The 21,181-nt window shown below is 52.7% G+C and overlaps 1 protein-coding gene across 1 annotated transcript in view; it reads left to right on the forward strand.

The window, feature by feature from the left end:
• Positions 1-21,181, forward strand: part of NOS1 (nitric oxide synthase 1) — a 96,103-nt gene that overhangs the window by 12,799 nt on the left and 62,123 nt on the right. The window contains exon 2 of the mRNA XM_045535155.1: positions 11,215-12,342. Coding sequence (XP_045391111.1) covers positions 11,618-12,342 — 725 coding nt within the window. The 5' untranslated portion in view covers positions 11,215-11,617. The remainder of the gene's footprint in view (positions 1-11,214; positions 12,343-21,181) is intronic.

Raw genomic sequence — 21,181 nt, forward strand, 5'->3', positions numbered from 1 at the left:
AAAGGTGACCTTCCTTATTTCCCTTTAAAACTCACTACCTAGCAAGGGTCCCAGGGTCAAATACCTACAGGGTCCCAACGAGAGACAAAGGAGGGAGGAGGACCACGTGGCGGCAGAGGGGAACCGGAGAGCTCACGCCCCACCTAAAGGGGGCGCGCCATCGCCCACTTCACACCCGAGCTGTCTGCTGACATTCGGGAACACACGCCTAGTGTGAACACATTTTCCACCGTTGCAAGAAAGCTAGGAATTTGTATCTTTTGTGAAACCTCCAATTTTTAAACGGTGGTAACTAATTTTGGAAAAAAAAATATTTTTAACTGTGTTAACCAAATGAAACTCATTTGTATGCCTATGGGCTGTTTGTAGAATCTGACCAGAGTTTGGAGTATGTGATATCCTAGATCTGAAGCGTTTTTGTGCGGAACAGGTGATGGTTTGAGTTGAAATTGAAATTTCATTTGAAATTGCCATTTTTGTAGGTCACGGGACTGTTGAATCTCGGCAGTTTTATATAGTTCAACCTAATAGTATCACGCTCACTACATCCAAGTGTTCTGTCTGAAGTTCTGCAGGGCTGCAAAAAGTCACAAGGGCATTTGGAGACAAATTAGACCAGGGTTTCTCAAACTATAATGTGCACGTGAACCCCCTGGGGAATTTTCCTAAAATGCAGAGTCTGATTCATACGTCTGGGTGGGGGCTTCCGATTCTGCATTTCTGACGTGCTCCCCGGTGATGCCGGCCCGTGGACCACACTTTGGGGGGTAAGATTAGACCATTCATCCCTGGTGATTTTACAGACTCCATTAAGATCCCCCTTTCTTTAGCTCGCCTTTTCTGAATCCTGGTTTTGTTACCCCAGTGTGTGAAGCCTCATTCATTCGTTTCTTCATTTGTAATGGGCTACGTCATCACCTCCCTGCAAGTGCTTGGCAGGAAGTGAAGTGATACCAGCCTTGCCTTTCCGCGTGGCAACAGCTGGCTGGACCTGCCCTCCAGTCATGGCGTGGGCTCTGCAGTCCGCAATCCCCACCGCACCCTTTTGCCTCTCACACGGGCAGCTTCATTCAATAGCTGTGGACTTGGAGACCGAGACCCTGATTTATTGAGTCCATGCTGCGTGCCAGGCCCTGTGCTGCACACTGAGCGTATGACAGTAAACCAGAGAAATACGACGTCTTAACAGGAAGGCAAAGAAAACGAGCATGAAACCTGAGTTTGATCCTAGCTCTGACTCTGTCTCTAAGAATTTTGGGCAAGTCCTTTCCCAACTAAAAGCCTCAAGTTCCTCATCTGGAAAATGTAGTGTTACTCCAGTGACTCCCACCTTTATTATTTATTGGGTCATGGAGTGCTTGGAAAAATCATTTTAATGCTACGGCCCTTTCCCCCATATAAATGCACGTACACACATAGTCACAAAAATTGTGGAAATAATTCCAGGATTTTCACAGATCCTTGAGCCCTGTAATGTTGTTCTTCATATGATGGTAGAAGAATGAGATGAGATAATTCAATAAAGTGCTTATATATAAAAATGTTTGAAAGATTAAATCGAACCACATGAAATTGCTCTATTTGATCATTTGCAGAACTGCTCATTTCATATATTTCAACGTAATTAGTAAATATTCAAAAGGTATTTCTGTGAATAGCTGATCTTTTTTTTTTTTTTTTGAGACAGGGTGTCACTCTGTTGCCCAGGCTAGAGTGCCGTGGCGTCAGCCTAGCTCACAGCAACCTCAAACTCCTGGACTCAAACGATCTTTCTGCCTCAGCCTCCCGAGTAGCTGGGACTACAGGCATGCGCCACCATGCACGGCTAATTTTTTCTATATATTTTTAGTTGTCCGGTTAATTTCTTTCTATTTTTCAGTAGAGGCAGGATCTTGCTCTTGCTCAGGCTGGTCTCCAACTCCTGACCTCGAGCAATCCTCCCGCCTCGGCCTCCCAGAGTGCTAGGATTACAGGCGTGAGCCACCGTGCCCGGCCAATAGCTGATCATTTATTCAGCAAGTACTTAGTGTGTGCTTACTGTGTACTAACATATTCTAAGAAGAAAGTCAATTATATTGTTCAAATGAAAGCAGACCTATGATGCCTTAGCCCCAAGTGGCCATAAAATATGTACCAGGCCCAGGTGTGCCTTGGTGAGCTATTTTCCCTCCTATCCTTGGTCCTTATCCCCACATCCATGCTAATATAGAACAACTGCAAATGCATCTATCCAATCAGAAAGTCTTGATCTTTTACTCAAGTTTGACCTTATTATATTTATTGTTGTTACCGATAGAGCTGTCATAGCTGAAGTTATTTCTACCATTGTAGTTTGTGTTTTCTATCTGACATGTTCTCTCTTTGCTGAAATTCATTTGTAAGTGATTCAGGCCTACGTGGATGCTGTGATCTATTTACAGGGAACTTTCGTGCGTATGCATAGATGAAAATAAGAACTTTCAAGTTAAGCGAGCAGATATTACTCCTCCCTTAAAAGAGCCATTCTTACTTCTTTTTCCTTCCCTGAGCACCTTTTGCCATCCTCTTGACCCAGCAACCCTGCAGCAGAATTCACCCAAGGATGCCAGGCATTAGGGGAGAAACTTGGTTGAGCCCCAAGTGAACAATTGAGCTGCAATTTGGAGAATACTGTTGCCGACGTCCTCCTAAAAATAAAGACTCGACATTGTCAGTACAGTTGACATTTACAAAGCACTGTTTATAGTGTCCATCTAATTTGATCCTCACAAAAACCTTAGGAACTAGTTGTTACTACCTTTTCAACTTCATAAAAGGAAATTAAGGGTCAGAATATTAAATGACTTGCCCGGGAGCAAATGGCCAGTAAATGGTAGCGCTGGGGAAGGAGCCAAATCAAGTGTATTTTTCATAATCTCCCTGAATTCTCAGAATTATGGAAATGACGGTATCAGGAAACGTTGACTCTTGCAATGCACCAGACCACAATTAAATTATTCATTGCTACTCAGGAAAGACGATCTTACGCAATGAGTTTCATTCATTCTTATTCTCTCTTTCACCCCATTTGTACCCCGCTCTTCCGCGGTGGCTGTCTCAGGAAACGGCTTCACGGGCCATCAACTTGTGGAAGCCACAAGCTGGGGAGTCTCCAGGGACACCATCCTCTTCCTTGGCTTCTGGACCCAGTCACCAAATCTTGGTGTCGTAACCTCCTGTCTCTTAAATCAACTCGCTTCCTTCCTTCCTCCCTTCCACTGCCTGACTCCTGACCACCATCGCCTCTCACCTCTGGCCCGCAGGAGCCTCCCCGCTGGGCTCCCCACAACCAGCCTTGCTTCTCCCACCTGCTTTTGGTCCAGCAGTAGGCACAGGGACCTTCGTAAAATCTAAATATTCTCAGAACCCTCCAGTGCTTGTGTCTCTCTTAAGAATAAAGTCCAAAATCTTGAACTTGCCTCCTGAGAGATAGCATGACCCAGCTCCTGGTTACCCCGCTCCAGCTTTATATCGAGATACGGGCTTTCTTCTCTCATGACAAGAGATTTTGTCCACTGCCTCAAAAGGCCTCCTCCTTCCCACCTGAGTCCCTTCTCACATGCTGGTCTCTCCGTCACCTGTCACTTCCACCATCCACCTTTTTATCTGCCCAAGTCTGTATCCTGACTCTTCCTCCAGGAAGCCTTCCCTGACTGCCACCACCCAGACCACATTAGGTCTCCTGTGCATGCTCTCGTTAGCACCCTGTATGTCCCCTGTTGTTCTACTGTCATACTCATCATTAATCTCTCTCTCCAACCCACCTCTACCCTAGGTTGTGAGCTTGAGGACAGAGACCCTGTCCCACCCCTGCAGTCTCAGGGTGAGCTATGTAAGAGTTAGTGAATGAATGGATGGCATGAAGGAAAGAAAAGGAAAGAAGAGAGATAGTGAAGGAGAGAAAAAGGGAGGGAGAAAAAGAGAGTTTTAAAAGAGTACAAGGTTTATTGGAGGTAGAAAATACAGGCCATCTTATTTTAATGCTTCTTAAAACATGTTTCTGAGACCATTAATAATATGTTTCCTTTTCATAGTAATGAGCCCATTTTCTTGACTGTGATTATGTTTGCCTGTCTGGCTTGAAATTGTTCATTTTCTTGATGTGTAATGTAAAGTGACTCTAAAAATAAGAATTAACAGTGCCACGTACTTCCCATAGATCCCATTTAATGCACCCTAATTAAGTTATCCCATGTGATTTATTGGTTTCTACCTTTAAAGTAGAAATCATCATCATTCCCATTTTACAGATGAGGAATCTGAGGCTAACAGGTTCCAGAGGTAGGTCACAAATCCAAGCCTTTGACCACAGCGCAGCACTTGCAGCCATGGGTCCTGCCCACAGGGGCAAAGGTGGGAGGCAGAGGTGAATCTTTGCAGGTTTTTGTACCCCTGAGGGGTCCATGGCTGGAAGGAGTTTAAGAACCTCAGCCCCAAATCCTGGAATTTCCCGTCAATATGATGGCTAGAGTGGTCTCCTGTCAGCTGAACTAGAACACGTGAAAGAGCTCTGTAAAACAGAGACGAAGGGAAGGCTCCGTGAGTCCCCAGATCTGTTCCAACACGGGGATGCCAGCCTGTACTCTCTCCTGGTGATGGGCCGGGCCAGTGACACCCCCACACCACCAAGTTCTGGAGCCTGAGTGCTTCCGGCTGCAGCCCTCGGATTCCGCGTTCCAACACACGGAATCCTGCTTTTTCAGCATCCCGGAGAGGAGCCAGTGAATGGCGCCGCCGCCCCCTGCTCCACTAGGAGATAGGAGCAGTCTATGTGCCCACACCTTTTACCTGGTCCTTCAGTGCAAAGTGCTTTAAGTAACTTGTGTCCATTGCATACCACAGATGCTTAATAAAAAAATGACCGCTTACGTGATAATAATTAGTCATAGTGGTAGTAAAAGGTAGTAAAAGTAAACGGTGCATTGTAAGAACTTAGAAAATATTAACTAATATCTCATCCTATCCTCGCAAGCACCCTAAACAGGCACTGCTATCATCCCCATTTTATAGATGTAGAAACTGTGGCTCAGAGAGGTTAAGTAACTTGACTGCCGTCACAAAGCCAAGCAGAGAAGCTAAGACAGTCTGACTTCAAAGACCCTGCTCTTTTGTTAAAGGTGATACAAAAAGCATCATAAAAACAATAATGAACAATACAAAAGAATATGCCATAAAATATAAGCTTCCCTGCCACCCTACCCCTAGCCTCCCAGTCCCTTTTCCCAGAAGTAACTGCTGTTATTGGTATCTTGGGTGTTTTTCCAGGGAGATTCAGCGCCTCTCCAAGCTCATATGGAAGCATGGATGAATACACGATGAATCCATGGGATGGATATGTACATATATTTCTGTGTCAGTGTGCTCCGCCTTGCTTTTAAATTCAAACATGTGCCTTGAAGATCATACCCCATCAGTCCCCCAGCTGATGCCTTTTCAGAATTCCACTGCATGGATGTACCATAGTGTACTGAATAGTCTTCTACTGATGGGTGCTTAGGTTTTCCCAATCTTTTGGTATTCTGGAAAACTCTACAAGGAAGAATCGTGTGTGTGTGTGTGTGTGTGTGTGTGTGTGTTTCAGGATGTTCCTTATAGTTTATCTGCAGGAGAAAGTCCTAACATTTGAATTACCAGGCCAAAGATATGTGTCTTGTAAATTTGGGGTAGACACAGTCAAACTGCTGTTCAAAGAGGTTATACCAGGCAGCCATGTAGGAGACCGCAGGCTTCCCAAACCCTCGGCGCCAGGGTGTACTGTCAAATTTTAGAGAATTGTTAGTGCTCCTGCTCCTAACTCTAAACTGAGCCTGTTCCTACCCCCAAGATGAGAGCATTAGGTCTATAAAGATCAAAGTCATCGTGGGCAGGTGTAGCCATGAAACTCGGAGAATTCCACAGCTAGGGAGGTTCTGTTGGACCAGGGTGTTTGTGTCTTTGGGCTCCCCAAGGCACAGAATGCCAACCTACCCCCCTGATTTGGAGCGGGGGAGGGTTGGTGGGTTTGCAGCCATGACGAGCTTGCAGCGTGGGAGAAACCGCCTCCCCCGGCTTCCTGGTTGGTGATCTCTCCGGGAAAGCCTGCAAATTAGCAGTTCAGGAGATGTAAGAAAGTTGGTTGTTTTGTTGTTGTTGTTTTTCTTTAAGAGGCACACAGTTGGGTTTACACTTTTCAGTCTTTTGTTTGTGTTGGGGGTGGCAGTATTTTGTTTTGTTTTTCAAGACGTGGAGGACTTGGAATTTGTTTTTAAATGAGATTGGAGGGAGATAGGAAACAGGGCTGTGACTCCATCAGAGATTTTGTGGGTGTGCAAGCTGAAAACAGCCAGGAGTTCACAGGCTGGGTTTTGTTTTCTTTAATATTGTTCATTTAAAAGGTAATACACATGTGATTAAAGAAATTTACATGACATTCAAATAGAAAAAAAAAGGTATTCAGTGCAAAGTAAGTCTCCCTCCTACTTCTGACTTCTAATATTCCTCGTAAGATGCATCCATTATTATCTATTTGTTCCAGAATAATCTCTGCATTTACAGGTACAGAATTTACCCATTTGCACCTCTCTTTTGTCACCTAAGGGTATTTCTTGGAGCTCACTTCTTTATCTGTAAGTAGAGATCCGCCTCATCCTTTTTAATGACACATTCCTTATACAGATGGGTTAGATTTCTGCTAATAACTGAGAAGGCAGGATGTTGAATTCTCAACTGTTAGGCCAGGTAACATCCCACTCCAACCTCTCTCTTCACGTGGTCTACATGGATTTTTCTCTCTCCGCCTCCTGCCCCACCATGCCTGTTCCCAACGGTCAGCCTCAACGTGTGGTGAAATATTTGCAAAGCCTCTTTGTCATTTTTCTGGTTTCTTTAGAAGGTAAAACTTTACGAAGTATCCTCTGCCTAAGTTATCAGTAGCTTCCCAAGGGGACCGGGAGACAGCAGGATACAGGGAAGAACAATGATCCCGCTATTGGGCTGCATAGACCGCCCCCCCATAGCCCAATAGCAATATAACGCGAGCCACGTGGGCCATGTTCGACTTTGTAATAGGCACATTAAAAAAGTAAGACGCAACAGGGGGAATTAATTTTCACCGTAATTTTTGTTTAACACAACATGTCCACAACGGTATCATTTCAGCGTGTAATCATCAATATTTAAGCCTTATGGAGACGCTCGCTGCCTTCTTCTCGTACTAGTCTTGGAAACCCAATGTGTATATTTCACTCTCACGGGGCGTCTCAGTGGGAGCGGCCACAGCGCACACACTCAATGGCCACATGTGGCGAGCAGCTGCCGCGACCGAGGCCACAGCCCCGTACGCCCCAGCCGTGGCCGGTCCATGCGGAATGGGCCCTTTGGTTCTCTGGGCCTCTGTTTCCTCGTTTCTGAATGGGGCAGCTCGACTAGGTGATCTGGAGGGCTCCTCCTCATCCTAACGTTCCCCGATTTTCGGTGCTAATGATGAAAAGCCACCCGCAGGCAGACCGGGACAGGCGGGTCTTCCCAGAGGAACCTCATTTCCTCATCTGCAAAATGGGAGCAATCGGACGTGACCCAGATCAGCAGAAAAGGATGTGTTTGGGGAGGAAAAGCAGGAAGATGTGGTGTTGTGAGGTCGTTACTGGGATTATGATCGACAACAGACAGTGCTCAGAATCCGCTCCCTTAGACCCAGGGCGACCTCCTTGGTTCACTTCTCTCGTCCCTCTGTAGCATGGGGATCAAAATGGCACTTGCGTCATACGGTGGCTGGAAGGATCGAATGAGACACTGTGCAGAGGGCTTGGCACCATGCTCAGCACGTCGTAAACTCTCGCTCACTCAGCCCTGCTGCTGTGACCATTGCTGGGGTGGCAGAAACGAGGTGCAGGGTGGCAGCGGGGTGCCCAGGGTCGAGCAGCCAGGACGTAGTGGCCGACGGGGGCCTGTCTGGGCGCCGTCCCTCATAGTCAGCCACTGATTTCCTCGCAGCAAGGTAAATGAAATAAACACGCCCGAAGCCACCGAACTACTCGAGTGAGGCTTGGGTCCAAGTATTGTTTCCATGGTATGTACTCTGGCAAGCACGCATGTGCGATTTGTTTAAAATCCCGGCTCCCGAGGGCGGAGGCTGGGTTGTCAGCGCTGCCACCCGGCACCCAGCTCTCTGTACCCGGTGCCACCCACCGCGACCAGCGCGAGATTCCTCGGCGTGATTTCAAGGGAAGGGCCCCCTTCCAGACGACGCCTGAAGTACCTTTGGCGGGACCAAGACGGAGTCGGAAATGCACCTTATTGAAAGCTAGGAAGCCCACAGCATTATGTATTATGTAACAATACTAAGAAACCGCGTTTTTGAGCGTTCCCTCTGTGATGTTGCTAAGTTCCCTGCACTCGCTATTTCATTTCATCCTCCCCCTGCCCAGAGATGTGGTGATTACCGATGATCCCATTTTACAGAGAGGGAAACTGAGGTTCAGAGCAAATAAAGAACTCACCCAGAAACACCCAGAGAGAGCCAGGAAGGGCCTTAAACATCTTCCCTGTGGCAGGAGGGGATCCAGCCGTCCTCGAGGTGCCACATGGAGACCAGGCATTTGAAAACCGGGACAAGTAGCTGTCCCTATAGCAGCTTAATTTATGCATCTGTAAAACGGAGACAAGCGAACCTGACCTTGGTCAGGACAAGGATGAAAAATGTGATAGTAGAGGAGGATATTCTTTGGGGAAGAAAAGGAGAGAGACCAAGTAAGTGTTGTGGAATTGTCATTAAGATTGTGATTGACAACGGAGGGTGCTCCGAACCCTCAGAACACAGAGATTGTTCTCTCTGTCTCTGTCCCTCCGCAAACAGTGCCTGTCCCTGCCCCTCCCCAGCCCAGCTTCTTTCCAGTTCCTTCCAAAGTTTCCTTTCTAGGGCCGAGGTCTGAGAGAGGAACAGCACCCCCGTGTCCCCAGCACGAGCCAAGAGCCCCCTGTGATTGTAGACGGCAGCCGGGAGAGAGGGAACTCCCTGGGAGCGGCTTAGAAAATGCTGAGAGTAGCCGGGGGCTGTTGTGGACAGGGTTGTTTCTGTTTTCTTTTTTTCTTAAGCAAAGTACTTGAAAGGCCCATTCCAGTCTCTGTCCTTCGGTAAGGACTGGCCCAAGCCAGTATCTGAAAGACGTGAGCCTGGGGGACTTACCTCCCCGAGAGCACACATCCGAGTCCCCTCTTTCATTCAAGAACGGAGCCCGATGCCAAACTGGACACTCAGGAGGGCCCTGGAGGGCCCAGCTGTCTCTGCCTCCAACTAAACCACCAGCGTCCTGGGTTTGGTCCCCAGAAGAGACGGGGCTCGGGGACGTTGATAAAGCAGGGAGAGTGGACCGAGTCTCCCCAGTGGGGAAGGCTACGGGGGTCCCGGATGGCTTCCCCTGCAAACCAGAACCCCAGCAGCAAGACGCCAAAAGACACTCAGCCGGTCGGCACCCGGGCCACACGCAGCAGAGAAATGACACAGCACGAGGGTGACGCATGAATACACAGAAACACACACACAGCGACGCCAGATGGAGAGCGTAGCCCGGGCTGGGCCCGGGTATTCGTTTTCCTTCACCCACACGGAGGGGCTGGCGGAGTTACGTAATGCAAGCTGCAGGGTTGGGAGGGGTGCCTGAACTTGCTAAGCACCCCCCGTCGAGGGGATCCAGGAGGTGGAACCCCCTTCCGGGAGGGGTCTCTGCACCCACCTCCTGTTCTCAGAGGCAGCAGGAGCTCCTCAGCTGCCTCAGCCCCCGGGTGACCCTGGGAAGTCGCTAAAAGGGAAACAAGGGAGTGAGTGTCACTTTGTGAGTGGTGGCAGATGGGGGCTCCCTCCTTGTGTTAAAGTGTGGTGAGGGCACCGCAGGAAGGGGACTGGGATGAGGACGGAAATGGGACTTCAGTGGGGGATGGGAAGGAGATGGAGGGGGTCTCTGAGGGCCCCCACCCCACGCACACCCACGGATCACCTGCCCCAGCCCAGACACGTCCTACTGTGCGCACACACAGCCCGTGTACACCTGCTACAGGTGCCTGCCACCCACCTGAGCCACACAGCTCCTCCAGCTGGCCCCCTGCTGGCTTTGGGCACCCCAGCCGCACCCCATTTCCCTGGCCTGGTGGGAGTCAGTGACTAGGAAGTTGCCAGCATTTCAGGGAAAAAGTTAGGGCTTGAGACAATAGCTGGAACATAAATTTGAAATAGCCAGAGTATAAATCTAAAAGCTTGGGCTCGAGCGTGGAGCCGACGGATGATCAAACTCTTCCTCTGCCCTTATTCTGTATGTGACCTTGGACAGGTTACTAAACCTTCCCGAGCTTCAGTGTCTTTGTCTATTGAGAGATCACTATGAGGATTAAAGGAGAAAAAATATATATGTGTGTTAAGAGCGAAAGTGCTCAAAAAGAGTCTGCCGTGCCTAGCCTTTGAGAGTTTTTCTTCTTCAATGAACAAATATTCACTGAGCACCTACTCTGTGTTGTGTACCCCAGGGGTCCAGCACCCCCTCTTCCTAATGTTTCTCCATCAGGGTTTCAGGGCCGCGGAGCACAGTGGCTTCCACGATTTTGCGTAGACCCATCTCGTTGGTATTTATGATGTCTGCAGTGTGACCACGTTGTCCTTTTGAACTTGGAACAAGCTAATAATTATAAAAATGGTCATGAAGGCCAATTGACATCCCTCATTCGGCGGGTCCACAGAAGGGTCCCCTCTTTGTTGTGGGGCTTTGGGAGTGGCTGGGATAGAGACCCCAGAGACCTGTGCCGGCCGAGCCCCCGGGCTGCGAATGGGAAATGGGTGCGAAACCCAGAGCGTGAGGCCAACTGGCAGCTTGGAGTGGTGGCTTCTTGCGGTGAGAAAGAGAGAGAAGAGAGGTCTTACGGTTCTTGTCACTGGATGTCTGTGGCTGACTGTCCGTGCCTTCCCCAGGGAGACCCCTTTGGTCTCTGAGGGCTTTGATCACGGAGGTGGAAGCAGGCCATTTGCAGCTGACTGGGAAAGGTGTCCCCATCCTGGAAGAAGGACTTAGTTTCCAGGCTGGTTTCAAAACTCCAGAGTTAGGGTCTCGTGGCTCGACCTTGTCGGTCGCTGTGTTTTCCATCTTCACTTTGAAGCTGGTGGCGTGCACTCCACTTCAGTCTCTCTCTCTCTCTTCTTTTCTTTTGACTCCCTCTCTTCTTCCTTCTTTTCAGCTCAGGAAGCCCCAGATCTGATCTGCATCTAACAGGCTAGCGATCAAGATGCCCAGAGAATAGTTCACATCCGTCATGCGTCACCTCTAGACACATCCACCAGACGCTTCTCCTCCCCGCTCTGCCTGACCTGTTGCTTAGGGACACGTCCCACCGCTCCTCCTGACGTCTGCCTGGTCGACCGTCGCTTCCTTAGAGAACAGGGAGGGAGACAGACGCGCGGAATCATGCCACCGACGGCCCAGCGGCAATGAGTGGGTGACGCTGGGGTGACGTCAAGGACAGGGAAGGCTGAAGCCTCTGCAGCACCCGGCGTAGCCTGCAGCCTGGTTCCCGCGGGTGAAGTCACCCGGGCCTGGTACCATTCGGACGTCTCCGGCCGGGCCCCTTGGAACCAGACGCCATGGAGGATCACGCGCTCGGCGTGCAGCAGATCCAACCCAATGTCATTTCCGTCCGGCTCTTCAAGCGCAAAGTAGGGGGCCTGGGCTTCCTGGTGAAGGAGCGGGTGAGCAAGCCCCCCGTGATCATCTCAGACCTGATTCGAGGGGGCGCCGCGGAGCAGAGCGGCCTCATCCAAGCCGGGGACATCATTCTGGCGGTCAACGGCCGGCCCTTGGTGGACTTGAGCTACGACAGCGCCCTGGAGGTGCTCAGAGGCATTGCCTCCGAGACCCACGTGGTCCTCATTCTGAGGGGCCCTGAGGGCTTCACCACGCACCTGGAGACCACCTTCACCGGGGACGGGACCCCGAAGACCATCCGGGTGACACAGCCCCTGGGTCCTTCCACCAAAGCTGTGGGTCTGTCCCACCAGCCGTCGGCCAGCAAAGAGCAGCCGCTGACAGTAGACGGGACCTTGGGTCCCGGGAACGGACCTCAGCACGCCCCAGACCATGGGCAGGAGGCCGGCTCTGTGTCCCATGCCAACGGCCCGGCCCCCCAGCCCCCAAGCCAGGACCCTGCCACGAAAGCAGCCAGGGCCGGCCTCCAAGGCAAAGGGGAGAACAATGAACTGCTCAGAGAGATAGAGCCTGTGCTGAATCTTCTCACCAGTGGGACCAAGGGGGCCAAGGGAGGGGGACCTGCCAAGGCAGAGACCAAGGACATGGGAGTCCAGGTGGACAGGTAAGCTCCACAGGTGTGTGTGTGTGTATGAGTGTGCACGTGTGAGCAATGAGACGACCTCATACCTGCACATTTACTCCACCTGCCTTGATCTTCATGTAAAATTACAATTGCAAAATGCAATGGGCGTAACTCCTAGGGTGATCTCTTGCTGTGACACCCAGAGCTAGCAAATAATCGTGGTGGCAGTCAGCGTGTCTTCCCATCCTTGTCCTGTGAGATCCTCCAGGGACCCCACGAGGTGGGTATTTTTGCAGTGTGTGTTGCACAAGTGGGAAGACGCAGGCTCAGGGAGGAGGGGCCTTTCCTGAGGTCGCCCAGCGTGTGAGAGGGGCATGTGTGCGTGGCGCCCTCGTGCATGTGGCTCATGGCGAGGCCCTGGGAAGAGAAAAGGGAGTCGCTGAGCCCCTTGGGCAGCCCTCAGCCCCAGCCAGCTTTCTCCTTGCTGCAGCCAGTAAGGACGAGGAAGGTTCTAAGAGAGGAGAAGGGAACCGAAGTATAGAATTGGTCCCGACTCCCAAAACCAGCAGTCATGCTTGGATTATGTGGGAGCCGAGGCTAGAACTTAAAGAACTGGGTACCAGCCCCTCTGTGTTTGCCAGACTGGCGTTTTCTGACCCTCCAGGGGAGGAGAGCTGGCAACACAGTGGGTGATGGAGCCCCTGCTCCGGGGAGAAATCGGCAGCTGGGCCAGGTGGTCGGAGGATAGTGGGTCAGGAGATTAAACCAGAGAGAGAGAGAAGTTTCTCTCTGCATCCCCCTTCCACTGTCACTGTGGGTCTGGCACTGTCCCTCCAGCCCCTAGTGCTGCCAGGGTGGGTCTGGGCACACCCAGAGGGAGGCTCCAGTCTGGGGCCACCCAGAAATCCAGGCCAAGACTTCCTACCCCCTCCCGAAGAAGCCCTAAGTATCCCAAGAGCACTCAGAGCTCTCCAGGAAGCCCCTGGGGGACCTGGGTTAAGGTAGCTCCCCAGGCCCCTGCGTTCATTCATTTAACAAACGTTCATCGAGGACCTACTGTGTGCCAGGCTCTGTTCTAGGCTCTGGGAGTAGGGCAATGAATGAAATAGACAAAGCCCCTGAGGTTGGGGAGCTTACAGGGAGGTGGGGATGACAGATAATGAAGGAGCCAAATATGTAAAACGTGTCATACAATCACATGCTGTGTAACAATGTCTCGTCCTCAGCAGGCTGCATGTACGAGGGGGGTCCCATAAGACTACAATACCGTATTTTCACTGCACGTTTTCTGTGTTGAGATATGTTTAGATATGCAAATACTGCCCGCTGTGTTGCAGGTGCCCGCAGTATGCAGTACAGTGACAAGCTGTTCCCGTGTGCGGCGTAGGAGCAATAGGTTAGATCACAGAGTCTGGGTGTGTCGTAGGCTATAAACGTCTAGGTTTGTGCAAGGATACTATGATGTTTGCACAACGACAAAATCACCTAGCAATGCGGGTCTCAGAACACACCCCCATCGATAAACTGTGTGTCACCGTATGTCTGTGATACGTGCTAAGGAGATAAATGATGTGGGGAAGGGGACCAGGGGTGCTGGGGACGGGGAAGTCTTGCACAGGGAGGCTGGGGCAGGCCTCACCAGGAAGGCAACGCTGGGAGACCCGGAGGAAGGGAGGGAGAGAGGCGGGCAGCCGTCTGGGGAGGGGCGTTGCAGGCAGGGAGAACAGCATGTGCAAAGGTCCTGCGGTGGGAGCGTGCCTCTGTGTTTGGGGGCCCCCTGGGATCCAGTCCTCCCCCCTGGGGGCCCCACGGTCTGTGGCAGTGGCCTCAGCCCACCCTTGCATCCCGGGGCTTCCTAACTTCCCACACCCGAGCAAAACTGAGCAATCCCAGCAAGACCTGGAGCCCCCAAACAGGAAGACAGAGGCTCCATCGGAAGCCCCTGGGCAGGGGGGGAACAAGGATCACTCACCTCCCTTTGAGCCCCTGTCCCCAAGCCATGCCCTGTGCGAGTTCCCTGGGGACAGCCAGGGAAAGGAAGACGGAGAGTCTTGGCCGCAAGACACAGGGCGTGGCGTGACCCTCTCGGTGGGGCGGATGCTTGGGGGCCTCTGTTGCCCTGCGTGTCCGTTTCCCGAGCTGGCGACCAGCATCAGTCCTCGGGGCGCTCCTGGCTGGTGGGGATTTGATGCCTGGTTTGCCCACGACTAGCCCAGGAGGCCTCCCAGGCTGGAACCTGGTCCTCAGGCAGCTGCCGCCTCCCAGGGCTCCCTACCGCAGTATACCCAGTGGAGGTGGCACCTTGAGGCCTCGATGTGCCTTCTGGGCACCCAGCAGCCCGTCCCATTCAGGGGACTTAATCTCTAAAGCAGCTGCAGGATCCAAAATCGCAGGCGCCGGCCCTGTCTGCCGGGAGGTATTAGGAAGTTTCCCTCCCGAGCGCTGCCCCTAGGCGCCAGCGCTGCCCCCCCGTCCACCCTCTCTCTGAGAAGAGCAGCAGGGCGGTGGGAGGGGCAGGGGGGGCTCTGTCATCCCTTGCATGGGCAGAGTCCCCTCCCCGTGGGCAGCTGAGCCCCGACTGTATGGAATGTTCCATACACTCGACTGCGGTTCTGCACTGTGTGTGTGGGGTGGGCGCACAGTGGGAGTATCAGAATTCCCAGGGCTGTGTCGCATTCACACCCCAACCGCCCCAGGAACCTGGATCTCCGTATGTGTGGCACAGAGCCACCCAGAGGAGCTTCCCCCTGCCATAGCTGAGAGCCGGCCCCTTCCCTCCTCGGAGCTGCCTTGGTCCTCTCCCCCCACCGGCAGTCTGGGACACAAAGGCTTGGTGCCGAACAGAAGGCTCGGATGTGATTCAGAGGACTTGAGGGGAGCCGTCCTGGTAGCCGGGGCCCAGGGGGCCTCTCCCAGCACCGTCTCGGGGTAGCGCTCCCCTGCCTTTGTCTCCCCAAGGATGAGAGAGGAACAAACCCGTGTGACATGGGGACCTGTCCCTGCAGATCTGTGTTCCCAACCGCCCCAGCCGCCCTCATGCCTTGTAGTTTTCCCGAGCGACTCCATCTCAACCGTGCACGCGGTGAGGTTGTTTGACCAAAAGCAGCAGAAAAAAACCTGCTTCAGAGGAGGTAGAATTCGGGAGAAAGTGGCCCGGGGAAAGTGCAGAGCTCTGGGAAACCCACTTAGGTGAGTGGTTCTAAGGATGAGTAATATTTATCAATAGTGCATGTCCCCTAGCTCAATGGCTGACACCTGTGTCGCACTCAAAGCCACCCCTATTTTTTAATAAGGTGTTTTTTGGTTTTTTTTCTTTTAGAGATAGGGTCTCACTCTGTCACTCAGGCTAGAGCACAGTGGCATCATCATAGCTCACTGCAACCTCAAACTCCTGGGCTCCAACGATCCTCCTGCCTCAGTAGCTGGGAATACAGGTGTGCGCCACCATGCCTGGCTAATTTTTCTATTTGTTGTAGAGATGGGGTCTCGCTCTTGCTCAGGCTGGTCTCGAACTCCTGAGCTCAAGCAATCCTCCCGCCTCGGCCTCCCAGAGTGCTGGGATTACAGGCATGAGCCACCGTATCCAGCCAACAGATATTTTTAAAAGCCCTCATTTACTAACCAGAAGCTAATTCATGGATATAACCTATCCACAGTTTATACTTTTCTAATCAATATAATGCCCTAACAATAAAATAAAGGGGACAGCATAAAAGTCACTTATAATTTTAAAAACCTGTAATTTAACATCTCAGCACTCGAGCATGACTTCGCTGGGGTGGTCAGATGTTTGCGCCTAAACATAGAATTGCTGCAAACACAACAGTGTCAAAAGCAGACTGACACAGGTGTGTTGTTCTGGCAGCTCAAATGCCACCAGCAGTGTCGCCTTGGTGATGTGACTTCCTGAAACAGTGAACGACTTCTGATAAATCATTCTTTCCTTCATTTCCCCAGTAGCTGCACGCATGGAAAATTCAGTCTGTTTTAAAGCCACGTTCGAGAGAGTTGGGATCGCAAGCCAGGAATTTCGGCCTGCCTTTCGGGTCCCAAGGTTGTGTGGCAGTCAGAACCCTTTTTCCTTGTATGGGTTTGTCCCGGTGTTGCAGGACGGCCACCGCCTGTCATGCCACCTCCCTCCCCTTCTGATACCAGGAGCACCCCCACTTCCATCATTGTGACAACCGAAAGCACCCCCACCACCTGGCAAAGAATCAGTGTCCCAAGTTAGGACTTGGAAGCCCAAAGACAGGATGTTCTTTGGGGTCACTCTGGGGACTGGGAGTCTGAGGGGATTCAAGCTCCTTGGAACACACGACTTCCTGGAACATTCTCGTCCTCCTAACAACCTCTTCATCCGGCTCCGGGTCGGGGTGGGTGTCGGCGCTGATGTCCCAGATGCAGGGTGCAGAGTGGCCAGCAAAGCCACCCCGCTGGCCTGGGCAGCAGTGTTCCCACCAGGCCCCACACTCAGGACACAGTCACCAGTCTGTGGCTTCCCCTCGGCCATCCCTGGCTCACAGCACTGCCCTGTCTCTCCTGTCACCCTCACTTTCCTTCTTCCTTTCCTGTCTCCTCTTGGGAACAGATTTAATCTCCTGCCACAGCTTCAGTTTCCACATGGGGCATCCCTGTTGTTTAGGGGTCGTGGCTCTTATCTGGGTGGGGGAGGCAGAAGTGACGTTTATTCTAGAGACAGTCTCATCCCTTCATCCCAGAAAAAAGGTGGCCCCAGCAAGCAGTGACAACCTAAGAGAGTTTGAGAAAGGGAGTTGGTGAATCTGGAAGCTTCTAGCACCTTCTGCACTTGGGAGCAGTCGCTTTAAAACACTGCATGTCGGAGAATCCAGGTTGATCAGCTTGCTGCCCTGAAGGAGGGTTCGAAAGAGGTCAAGGTCCCCGGTCCAGCATCCATCTGGACCAGCAGGTCAGCCTCACCCTGTGCTCTGAGAACCCCTCCCACCTGCAGGGCAGTGGGTTAGTTACCAGGTACCTCCACAGCAGTCACCTCTTCGGAGATCGTGTGAATTCTGCTAAGTAAGACAGACGTGTGGTTTTAGCCCATTCTTCTAGATGAGCTAACTGAGGCTCAGAGAGGTAAAGCAACTTCCCCAGAGCCACACAGCACTGGCCCGAGGATGCTGTCCTGTTTCCACCTAGAAGTCCCACAATGAGTGTTGACAATTAAAGGGAAACCAAGAGAATGTGGCTAGAGGAACAAAAGTCAACTTGAACCCTAGAGAATCAGGTTAATTGCAGGGGGCAGAGAAGGCCACTCCTTCTGTGACAAGCCCAGGTTTTACAATCGCTGTGCTGGCCAACCTCTACTGAGCACCCCAGGCAAGTCTGGCCTCATGCTAAAGCCTTTATGTTAATTCATTTGCTCTTCACAGCACCCCGTTTTCCCGATAAGGAAACCAAGGCTTGGAGAGGTGTGGCCACTCAGCAGCCAGCAAAGCCAAGGCAGGACCCCACGCCCACGTTGTTGACCCCCACTGACTTTGTAGATTGCAGTGTCGGCCACAGTGCACTTGGCTTCTAACCTGAAGTTATCAGAGCATTTTCTCAGAGTCTGAAAGGGAAACCGCAGCCCCAAAATGCCATTTCCTAAAGACAGCGCCCCTGGCCCGGTACAATGAACGCAGGTTACCCTGAGGGATGCCCGGCATTGAGATGCCCAAGTCCCAGCGTCATTTGAGCAAATTCCTCCCCGGCTACTGAAGGGCCCCTTCGTGTGCTCTGTGGTCCTCACACTCTTTCTTCCATCAGCAAACCCATCATCCTGAGTCACCTCTAGTTCTTCCAGCTTTGTTATCGGTGGAATTTACTGGAGGGGAGGAATTGCAGGGAAAAGGGACACAGTCCAAAGGCCCATCCTTTATCTGAGGCTGGTTTCCACCTGCAGCTCTTACCATTGAAGGCCCACGTTCACTCATCTCTGATCGCCAGCATTTAGTTCGGAGCTTGTCGCAGGCCAAGCCCTGCTGGAAAAAAGGAAGCAGGAGGGAGGGAAAGAGGAAGGAAGGGAGGGAGGGAAGAAAGGACAGCCCGTGGCAGTGGCCTCTGCCCACCTTTGCATCCTGGAGGGTTCCTAACTTCCCACCCCCGGGCCAAACTGAGCAAGTCCAGCAGGACCCAGAGCCCCCGGGTGGGAAGACAGAGGCTCCATGTGGGCAGAGGGGAAACAGGGAGCACTCAGCCCCCTCGAGTCCCCGCCCTCCAAGTCGCTCCCCTTTCCCTGGGCGGTTCCCTGGGGACAGCCTGCAGTCTGCCCTGCAGCTTCGGTGCTCATCTCCAGGAACAGGAAGACGAGAGGGATGAATGTCCCCCCGTGATACCCTCCCTGTAAGGGCAGGGCGGCTGGCTCAGGTTTTGCTCAGCGGGACGAGGGCTATTGGAATTCTGCCCATTGGCGCTGACCTCAGAATGACAAACGACAGTACTGATTCCAGGGCTGAGTCAGGGCATCTCCTCCCAGGCTGCAATCGGCATAGCTCGAAATCCCTCTGCTGGGGCATTTTTCAGCTAAGGGACTGAACCCCAAAACTTGACCTCAGCACAACTTCTCCTTCTCGTCTTGACCACTGGAACGTGGGTGGCGGCCCCGTCCGTCCCCTCGAGGATATTGCACTTTGTATTGTGCCCTCTTCCCATCTATGTCCCTGCCCTGTGGTCAGGGGGCCACCCCGCCCTTCCTCCTGGGGAAGAGCTGTGGAATAAGCCCACCTGCCCACCCACCCACCAAAAATCGCACGTAACCACAGGGCTCCTGGCAGTTCTTCTCCTGCCTCTTCTAAGGGCACAGTTACATTTGGGGCCCACGAAGATAACCCCAGGTAATCTGCCCGTCTCGAGATCGTCAAAATCCCATCCCCTCTGCAAAGACCCTTCTTCCCTATAAGGAAACATACGTAAGGGCTCAAGGTGTGAGGACTTGACATCTCTGAGGCTGTGACTCAGTCTACTGCACTCATCCGAGCACCAGCGTCGAGCAATACCGTGGCCTTGCCCCTCGTCCCTCCCCCACCTTACCACTCACCAGCCACCTATTTTAGAAAAGCCCCTTGACTTCTTTGGGCCTCGGTTTCCCCATCTGTAAAAAACAAGATGATCCCTTGGATTCTTTCTAGAGAAACCATTCAGGTTCCTCGAGAAGGCCCGTGCGTGGCAGGCACGCACATCGCAGGCCAAGCCACACCTGGCACGAGTGCCACCGCATTCGGCCTCTCGACCGTGACTCCAGCGGGAGGAGCTCGCACTGCGGGTTGAGGGTCACACACAGTTGCCCCTTGAGTTGTATTTGGCCTGCAGAGCTTCCTGAAAAAGTGAATTTGTGGTGACTTAGAGAAATCAAGAGATTTCACATGAAAAGCGGTTTCTATCTGCATCTGGGCCTGGCCCCCAGTGGCAGGAACTGGGCAAAAGCTGCCGTGGGCTCTCTACACAGCCCAGGCCACACATTGACCCCACCAGCCTGGACCCTGCAGGTGTGTGAGTCTGAGAACCCCGTCCAGCTCTGGTGATATTAGTGACTAAGAGTCAGGATTGTGACTGAGCTCAAAGACCCTCACCTCACTCCTCAGCTGCAGCATTTGCAATAGAATTCCTGCCCTCCAAAGCGTACTTTTGGCCGGACACGGTGGCTCACACCTCTAATCCCAGCACTCTGGGAGGTCAAGGCGGGAGAATCGCTTGCGCTCAGGAGTTTGAGACCAGCCTCAGGAGTTTGAGCAAGAGCAAGACCCCATCTCTACAAAAAATAGAAAAATTAGCTGGGTGTGGTGGCCTGCACCCGTAGTCCCAGCTACTCGGGAGGCTGAGGCGGGAGGACCCCTCGAGCCCAGGAGTTGGAGGCTGCAGTGAGCTATGATGACGCCACTGCACGCTACTCAGGGCAACAGAGCGAGACTCTGTCTCAAAAACAAAAAAGGAAGATACTTTTACATTTCACAAGAATATAAAACCCCCCACAAACCCGCCCCCACATCCACACGTGATGGAATCTAGGAGAAAAACTTCGCAGAGGTCCCTGCCTGGTCTCCACGGCCCCGAGAGTTCCTGTTTTAACTCGGCTCCCAGTGCTCGGGCGCAGGTGGAGGCAGAAACCCAAGTCTGCCAGGGCGCGAGGGGCGAGGAGAGGTGGCAGTCGCGCAAAGCCGTGGTGTCTGCTGAAAAATGCAGGCAGGGCCTCCCGCCAGGGCCAGCTGCTCCTCGGCGGCCTCCGTGCCTGGTGGAGCCAGAGCGGGCGGCAGGCAGCCCTGCCTCCCCCGGCCCGGCACACAGGCCTGGCCCACCTGCTCCCCTCCAGGGTCCCCGGGGTCGCTCGGCCACCAGCACCGGACCAACCCAGCCCCGTGCAAGCTTCCTGTGGGGTCCCCCACCCCCGCCCCGTCCCTCCTGTGCTAGAGGTCGGGGGACCCAGTTTCCAGGAAGCCTCTGATCGAAGGAGCTGGCAAAGCTCCTCGGAAGGTTTGGAGATGCAAGAGCGACTCTTGGCTTGGATACGATCATCTCGCTAGCGAAGTGGAAGGAAAAGGATTTAGTTTGGTTCTTGCCAGAAAGCACAGAGAACGCTTGCCAGGAGGGAGGCAGAGCGCCACACCTGGCCTTGCGGGGCGACGGGGGTGGAGGAAGGAAAGCAGAGTGGGAGGGCGACGACGTTTCTAACCCAGAAGGAAGCTGGTGCTGCCGCTGGAGGCCGGGCCGGGGAGCTCCCAGGGACAGGGTCTCCCGTGCCTGTGGCCACCGGGGTGCTGCTCCCGCCAGTGCGGATTCCAAGGCGCCCGCCTACACCCACTCCTCAGTCTCCCCCGGGGATGGGGTCAGGAATCCGAATTTTAACAAGCCCTTCGGTAGGTTTGGATACACCCTGAAGTTT

This window comes from Lemur catta, chromosome 21 (genome assembly GCF_020740605.2).
Source record: "Lemur catta isolate mLemCat1 chromosome 21, mLemCat1.pri, whole genome shotgun sequence".
Classification (NCBI taxonomy): domain Eukaryota; kingdom Metazoa; phylum Chordata; class Mammalia; order Primates; family Lemuridae; genus Lemur; species Lemur catta.